General features: G+C 41.7%; 2 protein-coding genes and 1 long non-coding RNA gene across 4 annotated transcripts; 1 reads left to right on the top strand and 2 right to left on the bottom strand.

Moving 5' to 3' along the window:
- The first annotated feature begins 693 nt into the window (after positions 1-693).
- wdr44 (WD repeat domain 44) lies at positions 694-8,925 on the top strand. 2 transcript variants are annotated; one of them, XM_088278865.1, is made up of 20 exons: positions 694-1,198; positions 1,578-1,611; positions 2,125-2,199; positions 2,483-3,092; positions 4,146-4,294; positions 4,370-4,465; positions 4,595-4,731; positions 5,004-5,087; positions 5,180-5,286; positions 5,369-5,520; positions 5,606-5,744; positions 5,819-5,883; positions 5,960-6,076; positions 6,159-6,281; positions 6,363-6,554; positions 7,153-7,254; positions 7,380-7,495; positions 7,816-7,943; positions 8,030-8,164; positions 8,249-8,925. In XM_088278865.1, exons 1-20 carry the CDS (start codon positions 1,122-1,124, stop codon positions 8,335-8,337), a joined length of 2,727 nt encoding a protein of 908 aa, XP_088134991.1. In that variant the 5' UTR covers positions 694-1,121; the 3' UTR covers positions 8,338-8,925. The 2 variants fall into 2 exon arrangements, with proteins under 2 accessions (XP_088134991.1, XP_088134992.1); XM_088278866.1 differs by lacking the exon at positions 2,125-2,199.
- Positions 3,412-6,834, bottom strand: LOC148320159 (uncharacterized). The gene is made up of 2 exons (XR_015839557.1): positions 6,696-6,834; positions 3,412-6,612 (listed from the first exon to the last, which is right to left on the bottom strand). It is a non-coding gene; the product is annotated as an uncharacterized LOC148320159 (long non-coding RNA).
- Positions 8,926-9,001: 76 nt separating the features above from the next.
- On the bottom strand, positions 9,002-19,338 carry LOC148320160 (U2 snRNP-associated SURP motif-containing protein). The gene is made up of 24 exons (XM_088278868.1): positions 19,217-19,338; positions 17,281-17,365; positions 17,080-17,191; positions 16,897-17,006; positions 16,722-16,789; positions 16,508-16,608; positions 16,029-16,093; positions 15,784-15,949; positions 15,505-15,704; positions 14,508-14,551; positions 13,183-13,287; positions 13,043-13,109; positions 12,651-12,820; positions 12,314-12,476; positions 11,839-11,918; positions 11,673-11,760; positions 11,442-11,570; positions 11,178-11,367; positions 11,013-11,093; positions 10,888-10,951; positions 10,639-10,786; positions 9,807-9,917; positions 9,411-9,583; positions 9,002-9,328 (listed from the first exon to the last, which is right to left on the bottom strand). The coding sequence occupies exons 2-24, from the start codon at positions 17,356-17,358 to the stop codon at positions 9,214-9,216; spliced, it is 2,628 nt and encodes an 875-aa protein (XP_088134994.1). The 5' UTR covers positions 17,359-17,365; positions 19,217-19,338; the 3' UTR covers positions 9,002-9,213.
- Between the last annotated feature and the right edge of the window lie 306 nt (positions 19,339-19,644).

Consider the following 19,644-nt stretch of genomic DNA (forward strand, 5'->3'; position numbering starts at 1 on the left):
GCTAAAATACAGTGTACCAGAGCCGTCAGTGCGCCACCACGGGGCCCTAGTCATGTTTAATTTAAGTTAAAAGAAGAGAATGCCTAATAATTAAAATATAAATGATTTCTGAATTTGAAAGCAAATTACAAAAACTATTTTTCTTTCATCTTACGTTCTCCATTTGGAGAATCCTCAACATATATGAGCATGGGGGTATTCATGGTGTGACAAAACGTTTTGGAGCTACGCAAGCCAAAAACAGTTGGAAAGGCAAAATGCTAAGCCAGTCATGACAAGTCATCAATTTTCCCAGGTTATAAAGTTATTTGATTGACACTTGACAGTTGAGCGGAGCGTGCTTTTATTGAACTCATCGGACACACCCACGACGTTGAAGAGTGGAGAGAATAACTTGATTTTTCACAATTTTGATGCACATTTTATATACTCATTCAAACTCGACAGGTTTGTTGTTGACAACACTCTTCTTTCTCTCTCTGTGGTGTGCCAAATTTACATTCATTTTCACTTTGAAGGGACTTTTAATTGCGCTAGGTTGGCTGTATCACCTACACTTTATTTATAATTATCATTATTATTATGACTGATTTAATGCGTTCAACATCCACATCTACTCCTATACAGCAGGGGGCGATGTGTAAACCAAAGACTAAGACGAACACCACGGCCTCTGCCCCGCCTTCTGGGTATTGGCTGACATTTTTTTATTTATTTATTTGTTTTTGTTTTTTTTCAGAAATGGGTATGTTTATAAGGCTGTCCACTGCCTCCAAACAACTAGCAGGATAACTAGCATAAAGACGCCATTTTTGCTTCCCGGAAGATACCCCGATTGCAAATAAGTAAATGATCGCCGGCTTGTTGGTCGATTTTGTTGTCGACTTGCAGCCTTTCGCTATGTGTCGGTGTAGTCAAGCACAGTGTAACGTAATGCTGTGACGTTGACAGGAAAGTGTTTTCCGAGACAAGACCAAGCCCTTTCCATGTTACCGTTACTATGCGAAAGCAACAAAACCGACACGGGTGTCATTTAGTTTAACTCGATCGCATGTTGTTGTCTTAGTTAGCTGGTGTTTAGACTGGCTAGCTAGATCACGGAGAGCTCATTTCATGTTAGCATGGCGTCAGACACGAGTGACACGGACGAGTTCTACGATGCTCCGGAGGACGTGCATTTCAGCCCATCTCCCAAAGTGTAAGGGAAACACATTCTGCTATTAGATATAAGTAGCTAAAACCAACATGTAGTGCCAGTTTTCCCCGTGTGTTGTGTCGCGCTTCCTAAATAAAAGCATGGAAGAACGTTGTTTTCGCCTTTGGTTTTATAGTGTTGACAAATTCAATTTAATTTTCAATCCAACAAAAATCTTGTTGATAACAAAACATTTTCAATTTTTCAACGCAATATATGGGCAGCGTTGCAAGACTCTTGAATGGTAGAAAGCTTTCAAGTAATGCTCGTTAGTCATGACATTAAAAATGGAAACCAGATGTATCATCTGATCATTTGGAGGTTTATCATAACCAGTAATCTGATGATTAGTAATTCTTAACCATGTTTCTGTGCCCTGTAGGTCTCCTGCGAAATTCGTCATTCCTTCACCTAAGGTTTGTTTATTGAAGTTGTAATTTTGTTGTTTTGTCTTTGGCTTGACAGCGTGACTTACTTACTTTCCATTGTATGTCTGTAAAGTGCCTTCATAGTGGAAGTAGTTTATTCTGAAGTTGCTTTCTCTTTAGACTTGTGTGACAGTTAAGAATGTTAAACCTTAGCTAAAATATTGCCTCTTCATTTAATGTTTTATGATGGTAAGAATTTGTTTAAATGATTTCCTTTTGAGGAAAAGAAATGTGTAAGGCGACCTGTGTTACGGAGCGGATTATTTGGCTTTCGAGTTTCAACTTTAAATCTTTTCAACAGAGAAATATCAAGAAATTTGGGTTTCGAGAGTGGAATTTTAGTAAAAGATGTAGTAAACTGCTGACACTATTACTGAGCAGCTGATTCATTCATTTGAAGGCTTACTACAAAAAAAATCAAGATTATTTGATCTCTTTAACTAAAAAATAAACTACTGTGATTAAATTTCTTAATTTCACAAATGTTTTCATTATGGACAGCTCTCGCATAGATCCGATGAAGATGAGAGCTGCGGAGAGGCTGCCTCTGAGACTACTCAAGATGATTCCCTACATGTGTGGTTTTCTATTTTATTGCTCAATAACACACACACACTCACACAATAGACTATAGTCTTTTTAAAACCACAAGTCTCAGACATGGTGTGTGAGGTGAGGATGACAAAGAATCATAACTGCACCTCACTCACATTTTTTATCAAATTTTATCCGATTAATGGATGGGAAAATTGGCAGAACAATCAATTCTAGAACTATTCCATAGCTGCAGCCTCAGTTAGTAGATTTGCACAATAACTATTTTATGAGTAAGATGGATTTTTTCCCCTCTATCTTGTAGATCATTGATAGCATCATTGAGGAGAGTCAAAAGGAAAATGGTGCTGTCGCTGAATTGTTCGATCAACTCCAAGTTGATGTGACCGCGGAAGCGGAGTCAAAGGAAGGGAATAAAACTGCCCAAGTTCCTGAAGAGGCGTCCGTTGCAGCTGATGAACCGAAGCCAATCGCGAGGCCCGAGGAACAACCGGAATGTTCTGCGACAAACGGAGTGGATCCTCTACCTGCCCCTGACCCCTTGGATCTCCCAGGACCTTCCGTTGGACCACGGGAAGGTGTTCAGCCCCCAGACATCACCAGCACAATAGGACAGAGTCACCCCGATGGGACACTCGTGGTCGCCGAAGGGGAGCAGGAACCAAGATCCGCAGACATTTTAGAGCAGGTTTCATTCGCGGACGGATCACTGGACTCTACGGACACATCCGGGCCGACAAAACCACCGAGGCAGTTCACTGTAGAACCAGACATTGTAGCCAGCACCAAGAAGCCTGGGCCGTCACGACCCCGCCCCCCCAGCGGAGCGCCTCCACCAAGACCGCCTCCACCGGCGATGCAGCGTCTCCCTTCCAAGAAATCTCAGGAGTGTCTCAGGCCCAGTGGGCTTGAAGGTAAGATATCGCGTGCACGGAAATTTGGAAACAGGAAATGGGCCTCGGTCAAGACTCGAGCACGTCTTTTTAAACGTTGCTTTGTGCAGTGAGGCACAGTCAAGAGGTAACAGTCAAAGACATTCAAAATATTTTCACAAGTCAAACTCAGAAAATGATTAGATTATGCAAGATGTGTCTCAATAGCTCAATGCGCGAGAGCTTTATGTTTGCGTTTCATTGCAGCCTTTAAGGAAACACAATAGTCCGAGGCTTGTTTGCTTATTACTGACTTATGCAAAATGGAAGTAAATGAATAACAAGTCTGCAATGTTCCGGGTTAATCATAGATGGACAAACTTTTTTTTTTTTTTCATTACATCCAGAAGCAGTTTTGTGAAAAGTGAATGTTGTGGTAGGTGAGGGCAAATTTTTGTGTTAAAGGGCCACGTGTGATTCATAAAAACAGCAGATGGGCCAGCTCGTTTGTATATGAAATGAAAGAAAAATAGTTCAAATATGTAAGTAAAAACTGTTTATTTTAATAATAAACTAATTATTCAAACTATTTTTAGGCATATTTATCATTAATTCCCTCACAATTGACTAATTATTTTATCCAAAAGTATTACCGGTATGTGTCGAGATACATTTATTGTATTTGTATTATTATTTAAAATCAGACAATTAAGCAATGATTAGATTTTTAATACTATTAAATGTGCATGTAAAATACTTTTTTTATATTAAAAAAAAATCAATCAATGAACACATTGTTTCAAAAGCTATATACATGCATTTAAAAAACTAAATACAAGTGAATTAAACAATTACATAATTTTAAGAAAAAACAGCTAATTTGATGCAACAAATTTTACTTAGCGGGTGGTACCTTTTCCACATCTGTGTATCTGTCAATTTAAATTTGAAAGCTGCATTAATAATTATAGATAGTAGAATCGACAGTCAAGCCCGAAATGAGTCAACCCTTGGACTTGACTGTATATACTGTACTAGTGATTAAAAAAAATCATTTCTTGCACACATTGACTAAATCGCTTTTTGTCTTTGCAGTATCTGCAGTGAGTCCAGTCGACAGCGACCCTCTGGAACCGTCTGGTCTGTTGTCTCCCAGTAGCACTGTGAGGAGTTTAACCAGAGAGTTGCAGCACTCCTTGGATCTGGCCAGTGCCACCAGTGGGGACAAGGTGGTGACCGCACAGGTCAGTGACGCAATCTGTTTGACGTGTGGTCTTGAGCGCAGCGGGTGAAAGAATGGCTGTTTGGGGGATTTTTAGGAGAACGAGGGTGAGGAAGTGTCATCTCAGGGCGAGGGACAAGTTCCGGGCCCTCAGCGTCCACGCTCCAACTCTGGTCGAGAACTCACTGACGAGGTAGGCCCTTTGTGTGTGTTGTTCTCGTCTCGGTGGCCTTCATTTGTCTTGGCTTTAAGCCACGTCCATGTTGTTGGTAGCGCATTCCTTACGCCAAGATTCACTGGACCGTACCGAATGTTCAAACAGGAAATCCTGGCCAGTGTGATGATCAAGAATCTAGACACGGGGGAAGAGATCCCGCTAATCCAGGCAGAGGAGAAACTTCCGGCTGGGATTAACCCTCTCACTTTGCACATCATGAGGAGGACCAAAGAGTACATCACGTAAGTGAATTGTGTCCATTCATGGATTTATTTTAGTGCTGTCGAGCGATCAGTTTTTTTTTTTAACTCAATCACAAAAAAATAGTGTAATTAATAATTAAGTCACATTTTTCCAACTAATTCTTTGTGATGCTTGGAACAGATATGAGCTTATGAGCGCCAGTCAATGAATTACTTTGCTTTTGAGTGTATACACTCATTTGGAAAAATATTGTCTCCAGTATTAAAGTGCTTTAAAGGGAAGTTCAGTGTTCCCTTTTTTCCCCTCTCAGGAATGATGAAGCGCAGTCAGATGATGATGACAAGTCACAGGCTCCACTGGCAGACACCGATGGAGGGAAACTGAAACAAAGAACGTAAGGATGTGCATCTCATTCGATCCTCCGGTGCGATTTTCAAAGCCAATTGGGTCATTGTACGTTCATCTGAAATCGGTCCTTATTTCCAGTACGCAATTTAAGAAATTCCTGGGCAAGTCTGTGAAGAAGGCCAAGCATCTTGCGGAGGAATACGGCGAAAAGGCAGTAAACAAAGTGAAAAGTGTTCGTGATGAAGGTATAAAAAATAAATAAATACAAATCAGAACTGATCACTTTTTACTGTTCTATAAATTCAACATTTTTCTTGGGTGTGTCAGTTTTCCACACCGATCAAGACGACCCGTCCTCCAGTGATGACGAGGGGATGCCCTACACCAGGCCTGCCAAGTTTAAGGCGGCACACAGCTTTAAGGGTCCTTTTGACTTTGATCAAATCAAGGTCGTACAGGATTTGAGCGGCGAGCACATGGTAGGACAATTTGCGCTTCCCTCCTCCTATATCGTGAAACAAAACCAAACTCGTCTGATTGCGGCAATTTGTTCCTTGTTCTTAGGGCGCCGTGTGGACAATGAAGTTCTCGCACTGCGGCAGGCTGCTGGCAACTGCCGGCCAAGATAACGTGGTTCGCATCTGGGTCTTGAAGACCGCCTTTGACTATTTCAACAACATGAGATTGAAATACAACACGGAAGGTATCGCCCGTCAGTCCGCGGACGTTTGTGACGACACTTGAATGAGAAGTGACGGATTATGCCTGCTTCCCCAGGTCGAGTGTCACCTTCTCCATCTCAGGAAAGCTTGTGTTCCTCCAAATCTGACACTGATCCTGGGGTGAGTGAAGTTTTGAGAATATGGGGATAATCCAGATGTTTGAACATCTGCATCACAATTGTGATTGTGTTTTCAGGCAAGTTGTGCTCCAGAGGACCCAGACACAGAAGACAGGAACGCCCCTTTTCGCCAGGTCCCCTTCTGCAAGTACAAAGGCCATACGGCAGATCTACTGGATTTGTCCTGGTCAAAGGTGACCATCGCCACCGCTTTCAATTCACCCTCCATTCAAACGCTGTCTTTTCTCATACGATGAATTTGCTGCGTTACCGTAGAACTTCTTCCTGCTTTCGTCGTCCATGGACAAAACGGTCAGACTGTGGCACATCTCCCGGAGAGAGTGTCTCTGCTGCTTTCAGCACATTGATTTTGTCACGGCTATCACATTCCATCCAAGGGTAAATTGATAACATCGCTCAAAAACACTCAACTCACAAAAATTCCAGATTATTAACTGCAGTTGTTTTGTTTGTTCGCAGGACGACAGATACTTTTTAAGTGGCTCTCTGGATGGGAAGCTGCGATTGTGGAACATTCCGGACAAGAAGGTGGCGCTATGGAATGAAGTGGATGGCCAAACGCGTCTCATCACTGCTGCAAACTTCTGCCAAAACGGGAAGTACGCCGTCATCGGCACCTATGACGGAAGATGCATCTTCTATGACACAGAGGTATCGTGCCTACAACCTTCCATTTGGTTTTTACATCCAGGATTGTATTCCAATGAGGCTGGTTGTCAGTGTGGAGCAGGGAAGATAAGATTCAGTCACGTAAATGTGGATGTCATCAAGCATAACATTGGAAATTCAGACCTGTCAGGCTGTAGATGGTGAGAAGGAAGAGGCCCGAGCACAGAACCCTGCGGGTCGACCTTGGGAAAGTGGGCTGGTGGAGGAATTGCTTTTGGTTTAAAGCTGAACCGAGAGTTGACTGTAAGCCTGTTCCAGTTGGTAGATGGCTGCCAGGATGGCTGAGTGGTCTAAGGCGCCGCGTTCAGGACCCAGTCTCCCCAGGAGGCCTGGGTTCGAATCTCGAATTTCCCCATTGTGGGACTAATAAAGGGAATATTATTATTATTATTATTATTATGAAAATGAAATAGTTGAGTGTTTCCAAAGGCTGCTGTGAGGTGATCCATGAGGAGCAAGTGGTCATTTGTGTTCATTCCTTAAACCACATCAGCTTTTAAGATATTCTCTTTACTGTTTGGCTGCCTTGTTATCATCACGTAAAATAATGTGCTTTTTTTTTTTTTAATGCATTCTACAGCGTCTGAAATATCATACCCAAATACACGTACGGTCCACCAGAGGCAGGAACAAAGTTGGGCGAAAAATCACTGGTATCGAACCATTACCTGGAGAGAATAAGGTAACAAACTCATTTTAATGTGACTCGACTGCATTAAAAAAAAAAAAGTGAGGGAAAATCTCAACCTTGTTAGCAAATTGGCTCCCTTAAGACATACAGATTTTCATTCGCTTCTCTTCTCACAGATTTTGGTGACGTCAAACGATTCCCGCATCCGCCTTTACGACCTGAGGGACTTGTCTCTATCCATGAAGTACAAGGGTTACGTCAACAGCAGCAGTCAGATTAAAGCCAGTTTCAGGTGAGGAGCTTTTTGGCCAGAGCAACGTTAATAACCACAAAGTCATAAAACCTCGCCCCAACATCCATTAAAGGCTCGGTTGTGGCCTCGTTATGTTAATTGAGCTAATGCTGTGCATTTGCTGCCCGGGCTTTCACTTTGGATTTATCCAGCACCTCATCATAGAAACCATGTATACAAAAAGGCAACTGTGCCACAAAAATCATCTGGAGTCGTTCAGAATTAGTATCGAATAGCATAACTAAAACATAAAACAGTTAAGATCTATAATTTGAGTCTCTTTGTTCACCTGGTCTTTTAACTCCACCGTGTTCCCGCAGCCACGACTACTCTTTCATCGTCAGCGGCTCAGAGGATAAATACGTGTACATCTGGAGCACGTACCACGACCTCAGCAAATTCACATCAGTACGACGGGATCGCAATGACTTCTGGGAAGGGATTAAAGGTAGAACTGTGCTGCTGTGCATCCAACTGCATTTTAATGCAACCACCTGCCCAACGCGCGTATTTCAACTTTCTACCCTCCCTTAGCGCACAACGCTGTCGTCACGTCCGCCATTTTCGCACCTCATCCCGGTCTCATCGTGCCACAAGAGAGCGGTGTTGAAAAAACAGATGCCGACTGCAAGAGCCTGGACTCCAATGAATCGGAAACGATCCCTTCAGGTATTGTGTGTGTGTTTCAATTATATGGTGGGAACCAAATTTTAAGTGTTGTTAGTTGTGGCGCTAAAGGAAATTTTGTTGCAGGTGCCCTGAAAACGGATCACACCGAAGTTCTACTCTCTGCTGACTTCACCGGAGCCATCAAGGTTTTCATCAATGTGAAGAAATATTAAGCTCCATGAGACTTCTATTTGTAAATCACACAGATACGTAATTGTTTTGGCTCCGGGCGTGACGGCTGCGTCACCGCTCTGCCGTTCATATTAAATACCAAGCGACTGTGAGTAGTTGGGCACATCTCAAAGCTCTAATTGCCAACGTTACCGTTATGTGGTTTAAGCAGAGACGACGTGTTCGTCGATGCAGAAAAATGTGGTTAGCTTCTTGTGCGGTCACATTTCTCAGAGGAGACACTCTTCAAAGTGTAAGTCGCACATTTCAATGTGTCTTGAAATTATCGTTATCTGTAAATGTGCCTACATTTTTTTTGTTTGCTTGGTTATTTTTTTTTTAAATGTTTCAGCTTCTTGACATTTCCTCTGTTGATTATAGCAACGTTTTAGATACAGGACATCTGTATATGTTTATTATTGGGGGTCAGGTATCTTAAAATTGTACTTTTCAGAAACACTAATGGTTCTCTATTTGATACATGTCACTAGATTAAGACTGTCAATTTACAATGTAACATTGCACACTTTGCTTTTGTAAGCAACTTAACGCTGTATTGATGTCCTCAATAAAAATGTTTGTTGTTAGTATTTTTAAGCAGTGTTGATAACCTGGCCCTAGCACTTTTTTGCCCTGCACCGCCAAGAGAACTATCGCACACGCAAATTCATATCATCACTAGGAGTGATTTAATTCATGTTTGAGCATCGCACATTTCAAATTATTTTATAAAGAAACGTAAAACAAAAATATAATTACAGTGTTCAAATATGATACAAAAGAGAGCAGAATCTTGTGGGTGGTTTGTTTGGGACCAAGATGACGGAGCGTTGTGAGTGGTGGACACCTGCTTGTCGTTGCAGGCTTGGAGGCGGGAGTCAGTGTTTACTTTTTTTTGTCTTCTTGTGGGAACGATGTGGGGACTGTGACCGGGACCTTCGTCCCCTCCACTCTGGAGATGGAGATCGAGACCGTTTGGACTGTCTGGGACACCTGGAGGAGGGGGAGACGATATCATTTTGAGAATCATAATTGTTCTATTCTTTGCTCAATATCAACAACACGTGGCACTTGCTTTAAAGGAGAGATGCTATTTGATTTTTGGCTGCGCTTGTCAGAATCCCGACTCCGTTGTCTGTCTCCGTTTTCACTTTTTTTGCTCTTCTTTTTGTCCTTTTTGTCCTCTGTTGGCCTCTCTTTTGATTTGGATGTCGATCTCTCGGGCTTCTCGTCATCTTTTTCAAATTCCTGCAGCGGATGATAAAATGGCTCGATTTAAAAACTCACACAAACATGTTTTTATTAGCAAGCTGGTTCTTGAGGAACAGTATTTTCATTGTGAAGCCAGATTAAAACTATGTTGCACCCACTGAACGATGTTTTTGTGCTCCTAATTGTACTCATGCGTACTTTTGTCTTTGTTGCCATTAAAGAATTCTTACTGAGAAGTTTGCTTTTCTTGCTCAAATACCTTCTGTAGCAGTTTGTTCCGATAGTGTTCCACGTGCTGTTGGATGCTCATTCCGGACTTCCTCTGCTTTTTGCCACTTTCCAGCTCATCTTGGAACTTCATAACCTTCAACTGGGTTACAAGGGTTGTGTTAAAATGTGTTCACTTGTATGGAGGTGGAAGTCAATTGTGACTTTCAAAATAATTTAAATATATATTTTTTTAAGGTAGCGAAAGAAAACTTGTGCAACATTGTGAATTCATAGAACACACAGTTGATCATGTAACATGGGTTCATGCTTTAACGTCCTCAGGTTTAGGCGCTTTGCCGCCATCTTGTGGCATTTACGCAGAATTAGAAAAATTATTTTCACATTTTGGCTATGTGATGCAAGGGTCAGACGCTAAACCCTGGAGGGTTCGCTGTACAGTACAGTATGGTGCAAATAAACCAAGCTGAAGGAAAATCTTGATGAAAATGCCTGTGACTACAGCAAAAGCATGTTGTCCATATTAGAACCAATGCATAAAACCAGATTACAATAGCAGTTCAAACATATTTCTTATCCATCATTTGGTGGACCATGGTCAAGGTCCTGGCTGATTATGGTGGCCAACAATCTAACTAAGCTTGACTGATTCTTGTAACCAAAACTTAAGTGTCTTGTAAACAAGACCCATGAAATAAAAATCAAACTCACTGGCCCAATTTTTCATATTTTTGATCTTTGTCAAACACTGGCTGCCCAAAAGAATATGGCCTTTTTTTTCCTTTATCTGTGATAGAAAGGAAATTTTTAAAAAATGTAGACAGTTGGATTGGCTAACGTCAACTTCAAAAAGATTCACTTACTTCCAGCTCTCGCAGCTTTTTTCTTTGGCTCTCAGACAACTGAAAATTTCTGAGTGAGCTCTGGAAATGTGCGCTGTCATGTTTGGGGGAACTGTTCGAGTCATCACTGCTGTCACTCTCAGAGTTGCCTCCATCCACTGACTTGACACTGTTCACGACAAAACCGTGACCGTGTTGACGCTGAACGCTTTTGAAATGTGTCAACAGACTGTAGATGAAGCAAAAACTACGACACAGGCACTTACTTACCTTACATTCACTTTTTTGTCATTGTCCTTCCCTGTTGAAGTGCCCCACTTGGACTCGGGCAAGGCTGAAAGTAAAACGTTACACACAATCTGTGCTCTGCAGAGGACAATTGTGAGCTGCGTTACCTTGCGAGAAAGTCTCGTCGTCGGCTGTCTTCTCCCACTTGGACAACGGCCCTCTGGGAAGAGTCACCTTGCTGTCATCCACTGAGGACAAAGGCGAACGAGGTCAGGACACTGTCACGCTTGAAGTCACACGCCATGCATACAAAACAACCGTGCGCTACTCACGTGGCATTCCGTCAATGTCATCGATGGCACTTCCCAAGGGAACGCCGTCTATGTCATCAACGGGAACGCCGTCCAGAGGGTCCCAGCCCATGGGGCACCCATCGAGGTCATCCGCTGGTCTTTTACTTAAAGGCAACCCGTCTAGAAGAGCAGCGTCCAACGGCACGCCGTCAAGTTTAAAGGACGCATCCTAAAAGAGGAGCGTCGAGTCATTTGGATACCGCATAGAGGACGGATAAAAGGAAGAGGATCGTTTCCACTCACTCCTGCCACTTCCGTCAAGTCTTCTCCAGCTTTGGCAAAGCCCAGGAAGATGTTTTGAAGGTGGATGAGATAAGGCTGCGGGTATATGGCCCAGTCTTCCCAAGCTCGAAAACAACTTGTGACCTTTTGCTACAGGAGGCAACAAAGAAGGCAGAGTAATTGTGTTTTTAGCTTTTTTTTCTTTTTAATACATTTATGAGCAAAAACTCCTCATCCATGAAAGACAGTTACCTTAAACTGTTCAGCTTGCAGCCTGGCTTGTATGTTTTTGTACGCTTGATGAAGCACCCCAAAAATCTGCGATAGCTTTGCTTCAAAACTAAAAAAAAAAAAATAATCCAAATTATAGTTATCATGAAACCCATGCATAAAAGGATGAATAAAAGGCATCTCTTACTGTTTGCGATAATACGAAGCCCCGGCTACTTTGGCGCTGGAGTTGTACAAAATGTCCGATACAAGATACAAGCTGGCGATCTACAAGAGCAAAAGTAGTGACAAAATGTCCGATACAAGATACAAGCTGGCGATCTACAAGAGCAAAAGTAGTGAGGTTAACACTTTATGTGTAAAATACCACCGACACGATATTGCAGTTTATCAATGTCTCATTTTTAAGCCATTGATTCTTTAAGGGTTTTTACAGTGCAATATATATCCCTGAATAATCTCTTTTTATATGTGTTGCTGCTCCATGCATGCCATCTTGAAGCAAGCACACTTTGGATCTTATTTTGAGAACTGTGCAAGTGAGCGAGTGAGGACTGCTAGAAGGATACAGGCTTTTTTTTTTCTATTTAAAACATGAGAAGCAAAAAAAAAAAAAAATCTATACAGCGTAAGTCTTGACGCGTGTGTCAAGAGAATCTCGCCTTTTTCTGAAGCGAAGTCTGAGGCGAGGAGAACGATTCTGTGACGTATCCAACGACTTCCTCCGCTGCGTCGGCGCGTTCGAGACAGAAGAGCATGGCGTCGGCGATCAAACCTTTGCTGGGAGTGAGCTCCTGAAGCAGCACCTCCAGCCTCTCTCTGTGCCTGCGTGTTTTGTATAAATAAATAAATAAACAACACTTAAGGTTGGGTGATTAATTTCTTGGTAATTTGATTCAAGTTAATGTTTGAAAAAGAAACTTGCTGAAAGTAACACGACTTTAAAGCTTGTTGGCATCAGGAGCAAGAGAGCAAACGACGACTGTTTGCTGTACTCACTCGGTTCTGAGCTGTCCCTTCTTCACCTCCTCCTCGGGAGAAGCCACCTCCTCCCTTTCCTCCTTTTCCTCATCTCCGTCCATGTAGCTGTTAAAACCGGGGGGCCTCCAAAGGGAGCCTCCACGGAACATCCGGAAATCTGTGGTCCTCCATTTTGTCAGGGATTCTCCCTGAGAAATGGAAGGCAAGACATACTCACATTAAAGGGCATCGTGTTCACGAGGAAATTACTATTATCGCCATTGGCTTCAGAAATTGGCCTTAACATCCAAACCCGACACAGGAAAGTTGCCGAATTTCAAACCCCCAATCATCCAAACAACTAAATTATTAGAAACAACTCTTAGCATGATGCAAACATTTTTTAGGGAAGTGAGTGATGTAATAAATACCTGGAGGATGGAGAAGAGTTTCCAGCGATAATAAACATGATTTTGACTCTTGTTGTCAAAAAGGAACCTGTGCCAAAAGAAAATTATTAGATACTCACAGGCGAAATGGTTAAAACAAACACAAATATCGTTATTTGTACCTGTACTCTGGGTTGTTTTTTTCTTTGTTCATTATTATGGCTTCAAACAAAGGACCTTCACGCACCACAAACTCTATCATTCGATGGATGAGGAATAATAAATTTCTGTTGGGGGGGGAGGGAGACAAAAAGTGATTTATTTATGTCAAATGTTCAATGTTCTCTTTGACTCAGTTCCGGTGGGGAAGGAAGATCTCTTAATACCTCTTTCCACTGAGCTAGTGACCCGTGCAAACTGCAGGCCGGCTCTTTTTTTTGCCAGTCTAACGGGCGTCAGTACTTGTCAAAGCGTTTACTGTTTGAAAATGTGGAGCATAAATATTTGCCCGTCTAAAAGAACCCCCCCACCCACCACCACTCCCCGTTTTCACTCATGTGCACAGTCACTGTCGTCTAAGAGCATTCATGACAGACTCGGATCACTTATTTATGGCTCAGTCAAAGAGGTAAAAAGAATTCCTCGGCAACAAAACATTTAAGACGTTCATTCCGACTTGCGCTATTTGACCTTCGATGATGACAAGCAATAGAGATCTTGCATCGTATCCATATGATGATTTGTTAGAAAAGTCCACAAGTTAGATGTGAAATAAGGGTAAGACTCACTCAAGACAACAAGAGCGTATTTATTTATGACATTATGTGTCCGGAGAGTAAATGACCGACATAAAATCATGATCTCATCCCAAATGACTCTAATCTGGGTCACACCGCGTACAGCAGGTGACGATTTAAATTATTACACGTTATGTTTTGTGCAGTGCACATTTCAGCACTTCTTAAAGCGATTCTTTACATTCAGACTACACTATGTGGATACAAATATTACCAAGATATTTTTACGGCACTGATTCAAAGCTAATTAGTTATGCAATTTAATCTGCTACCTTCCTGCTGTGGAGGCAATGAACAGGTCACGTCTACAATTTTTCTATCATAAAATCGATTTTTTTTACTTTATGCCATGTCTGCTCTGCAGGTTAAATAACACAAACATGGCGGTATCAGTCATGGTAAACAATCGCCTGTATTTTTTCCCCCCCTTTAATTTGAAAAAGACGCCAATTTGAGGTGTGGTATTTATAGTTCCGAATTGAATCATGGCGCACCCAAAAATTAAGCAGAGCAAGAGAGTGGAACCATCTAGAAAAACTGCACTGAATTAGAGGCCATACATATTTATCTACTTAGTCATTGTTATTTTTTTTTTCATTTAATTTTTTTGCGCGGGGCAAAGTTTTATTTTAATAAATACGTTTAGAGCACCTGCCTCTGTCCTATCACTTCTAACAGCTGGTCAGTCGAAGGAGGAAGAGTGTGTGTACCTTTCGGTGGGGATAACCACTTTGACTACGGCTTCGGACAGAGTCTGTTTGTGAAGTCAAACCAAATAGTGAAAATATGACAAATGTGAATATTTGTACAGATGAAATACTTCAGGACACAAACAGCAGAGAAACGATAGCGTACATGCTATGGCAAGAGGAATGGGTGCTAAGTGTGGCACAGGTTTACTATTCCGCTACCTTATTGTGAATAAAAACTGAAGACCATTCTAAAATTGTGCTTCATCAAACCTCTTCCAATAAAACACACCTGTCTAGAATACTCTCAAGTGACATAAATACAATTTGGCCTCCAGAGGATGAAGCTACAGTATAAGAGGTTAGAGCCCCCACTACTTCACTGTAGCTTGTTAAATGTCGACACTAACTGATGATAGGCCCGTATCGAAAAGTGAGGGATTATTTTGCTAGACTTCCCTTACGTTTTATCCTTCAACAAACGAACACAGACTCAGCCTACCAGTGATGCAAATTGAATGGCCATCACATTAGGTACACCTGCACAATCGACAGGAGTGTTTCACAACCCTGAATGAGTACTGTTTTTTTTAATGAATTAGAAAAATATCTCACAGCACACCACCATACAAAAAAAGTATTTAATAGTCGATACACATCTCAGTTTACTCAGTGTGCGCGGTTCCACATTTTCTCTTCAATGAATGAAAACAGGATACTCTGCGATATGAACCTTCTGCCATCTAGTGGAAAATTATTTAATTACTCTTGTCACCACTAAAATAAATAAATAAATGAATAAATGATATATATGCAGATGCAAATTATTTGCTAAAATCAGGGAATATATTCTATCAATATATGTTAAATTGATCACCCTCCCACCAAGCACTTTGAAGATCAATTTTTAAAACGGTTTGTCTCATGAGATGTGCAGGCGTACCCAATGACGCGTCTGATTGGCACGGCTGCTCTGATTTCATGCGCATGCATAAAGCAAAATCAAACAAGACGATACCTTGTCGAGATCGACTTTGGACAAGGCCAGGGGTTTGGTGAAGTCATTTCGAAAGCGATCCCTTGGCTGAGCGTTGAAAGGAAGGCCAGACTGCGGTGGCGGCGCGGCCCTCACCCCGACCGGAGTGTAGAGCGGCTGAGGTGGAATCCGAGCTGGTTTGCCCCATCCCAGCTTCATTTCAAAGCCCATAATCACTTTCCCTAAAACCCCACAAAACAAAATCGGTATCAGAGATATCCATGAGAATAAATATTCAAAAGAGCTTGTTTTTCGAAGTACCATCTAGCGCTGCCAAAGCGCGCTCTGCATCTTTCCGTGTCATGAAAGCCACAAAGGCTCTGTTTGAAGTTCTGCAGCGCTCCTCGTCCGTGCGGGGCCACATGATCTTGACGCTGGCCAGAGGACCGTACTTACCAAACTCTTTGCAAAGGATTTCCTCATTCATCTTAGGAACAACAGCGTGCATTGCGTTAGCGGCGGCTAGGCTAAAATGAGCGCACGCCGCGATCCAGTGCGAGGCTTACCTTTGGACTGATGCAACTGATGTATAGATTCGTGGTGGTCGGTATTGTTGGGTCATCATAAAATGCTGTGGAACACAACGATGTTTAGTAGGGCAGTGCTACATTTCATTTGAAAAATAAAAATCAATCGAGGATTGGACTACCATGCTTCCGTTTATTATCCTAAATGTTATTTCATGTGGTCTGCAAAAGCTTGACACTTTTTTTCTCTAACTTCTATGCAAAACTAAACATCTGTCATGACAATTACAATAATCAAATGCAGGGGCAGTTACATGACTGAGCAATTTTTTTCAGGTTCGCATACAGAGCATGCTGACATTTTTTTTTTTGGACAGAATGAGGTTTTTTTTTTCAATGGCCACCGTCGGCTTATTGACGTCGCACACCCTGAAAAACCCGCAAGACGGGTTGCTCATATATCAAGGCACCATTTTATTTCGACATTTTTGTCTAATGGAGCATGACAGGTTTCTTACTAGGCCGCCCTAACAATGGTGATTCCAGAAGTCCGTATCCTCCGCTACCAGTTGGTTCCGTTTGCTTTCTTTTGTGTCTCTCTTCACGTTCCTCCTGAATTCTAATTTTTTAAAAACCAAAAAAAAAAAAAAAACATACAATAATATATATTTTTTTTTAAAAACTGCACATGGTTTAAGGTAAATACCACATGAGGAACTTGTGTAGACTCACAGCTTAAGTTCTTCTTTGAAGAGCTCCAAGTTACTCTTCTTTTTTTCCTCTATCTTTCTTTTAAAAGCCTGTGAATCAGAGAAGCCATGGTACATGCCACTCACATGTTTTAGTGTTTTTTTTTTTAAATAAATGCAACGGCTAAATTTGGATATTCAATTGGGTCCAGACTTACAGATTTTTTGCTGTCTGCGGATGATGCTGGTGTGACATCATCAGGCAGGGGAACAAACTTTGAGGCAGGTCGATAAAGCCGACTTTTGGAGGCTTCCGCGGCTTCCTCATCTGCAAGAATAAAGTGTGCACTATTTAGTGTTGGCAGAGACATATAAAACCGTAGCAAGTCTTAACACCTGACCTTTTGTTGGGTTCACAATGCCACCGCGAACAAAGGTTTTCGCGCCACTCTTCTGGTTAGGCTCAAATGATGCTAAAAATTCTTCAAACACAACAGCTGCCTTTTCTTGCTCCTGTAACAGAAACAAAATCACGCAATTAAGTTTGTGAATCAACACATTTAAAACATTTCCTCTTCAGTTGACGTTCATAAGCGCCGTACCTTTTTCTTACGCACTTCTTTTTCCTTCCTTGTTAGTGTTTTGACTGGAGTGACAGTGTTTCCCTTTTTGTCAGCCATTCTTCACCTGCAAAAATAGAAACTTTTTTTTATATAAATTAATTCGCATTGAAAAAAAAAAGCATGGCAATGACAATCACATGACCCGAACAGCTCATCTCTTTTTGCATAGATCAGCCAAAGGTAATTCGTGTGTAATGGTTTAAGATAATATGATGTAATCCCAAACCTCCATCTTCTGAAATGAACTGTCGCACTGATTTGGTATTCAAATTAGCAAGGCTTGAAATCCCGTTACTGTTGCCCAGTATCTTTGCCTATGTCCTTCCATGCATTCAAGCATGACTCATGTCGTGTAATCGCTGCACCTCTCCTTGTAACCTCGCAAGCACCCCAGCGATAGCAGGAAGCCGCTAAGGTCAGGCAGTCATGAACCACAGGCAAGGCCAGATGAAATTGAGACCCGTCGCGTCCTCTGCATCCAACATCTTAAACAAGCTGCTAAGGCCTAAGTCTTTTGGAGCGAATCTAAATTCAACAGCAAGGCAAAGGCTGGAGATCTGTCATTTTGGACAACATCCTTTTCTCTGATTGGTCAGTGGGGCTGATCTGATGATAATAACCATGACTATATACGTACTTGTTTAATATTGTACTAATTATCTGGCTAATTATGGGACTTTGTGTTTGCTGATAAAACTTTGTGTCTGTGACTCATCCTGCATACATGCATGCGTTTCTGTGTTTAATGGTTTTTGTCACCCGCATGTGCTAAGGTTTTAATTAAGGCCGACAGCTGCTCACATACATACCTGGTCCTTGACTCTTTCTGCAATATGACCTAATCTGATGAAGCCCCACACACTTTACTTTGACGTCTACCTTGAGGCAAAACTGGTAATTTTAATAACGCTGGAATGTCAGCTCTTTGGCCAAGAGTACTTTTTTAAAAGGCAGGCATAGAAAGTAAAAATAGTAACACTTCAAAAGTCAAAAGATTAATAAAAGGGCAGGAAAAACAGATGCCACACCTAAATGAATCTTTCTTTGCATCTTAGCCAGTCCTTTTTATGCAAACTCCACTGTATCCTTTCATGAATGCTTGCCTGTCTCCTCCCATGCACTGTTGTATGTTCAGTTAACACTTGAGTACAATGACAATAAAGGGATTTCTGATTCTGAAGTATCGTCCCATCTATCTGTGCTTTAATCAATCCTTCAACGCATCTTAGCCCCAAACCCAGGCCTTTGTCGTTTCATGCACCTTTGCCTGTAATCATGTTCTTCCCCTTTATGCACGAGCATTTCATGGAAATGAAACAAACAACAGTCTAGTAGTCCACCGCTAAATTTGCACACAATGCGGTTATTATAACGTGACACAAATGTGGAGTAAATTCCAGGCGGCGTGTGAGGAAAAACAAAACACACCACAACTGTAGTAGTTTCTACATGGAGCTGCATTATTAGTGTAATCACATAGTTAGTCACACACGTCGTCGCTGGTTTAAAACAAAACAATAAAGACCGTCAGAGGTTAACACTTAACAAACAGCACTTTTAGAAATAACGATTATTTTAGAAGGCCTATGTCTCCTTACCTCCTACCAACGCTTCGTTTTGCTAGCATCGCTATGCTAACATCAACATTTCGTTTCGGGGAGATGCGGGCAAGCCTTTAAAGAAATAGACGTTTCTATAACATACCACCCCTCGAAACCTCCCTCACAGACGACAGAAAAAAAAATACAAAAACAAAACTAAAAACAATGTGAAGTAACCAAGCTCCCCCCAGTGCCAAGCTAACGCATCAGACCGCTACTCATTCGCTACGCCTAGCGAGCATCGACACACGTTATTAAAAGCACAACGCATACACACGAGAGCTTCCCAGCTTCATCTCAAAAGTGCGACTTACAGTGTGTTTAGTATTACTGCTTCACCATTCTGCCAGCGACGGTAGCGGATAATAAGAACATGCTAGCACATTGCGAAATGCACGGACAACCCGAGTTGAGTCGGCAACCATTGAGGGTTCATACATAATCATGAGGGGGGGGGGCATTTCACTCTTTGTTTGGTTCACTTTGGGCTCGCTTGGTCTCAATTAGACGTCGACATCAGTGTTGGACAATTTTTATTTAGCCAAGACACATTTTAAATGAGGACAACTGTCAAAAGTTATATCCCAGAACCTAAATCATGATACAGCCCTACATAGGTTAATTGCACCTTCTGCCATCTAGTGAAAGAAAATGTAATTTTTCTGCCTGTCACAATGTGTTGCTCGCATAGATAGTAAAATATCTGTAATAAATTGAAAAAAAAAATCCTCATGCGATTTCA

The sequence above is a fragment of the Idiotropiscis lumnitzeri genome, chromosome 17 (assembly GCF_059441095.1).
Source record: "Idiotropiscis lumnitzeri isolate Australia: NSW breed Sydney's pygmy pipehorse chromosome 17, RoL_Ilum_1.0, whole genome shotgun sequence".
NCBI classification, from domain to species: domain Eukaryota; kingdom Metazoa; phylum Chordata; class Actinopteri; order Syngnathiformes; family Syngnathidae; genus Idiotropiscis; species Idiotropiscis lumnitzeri.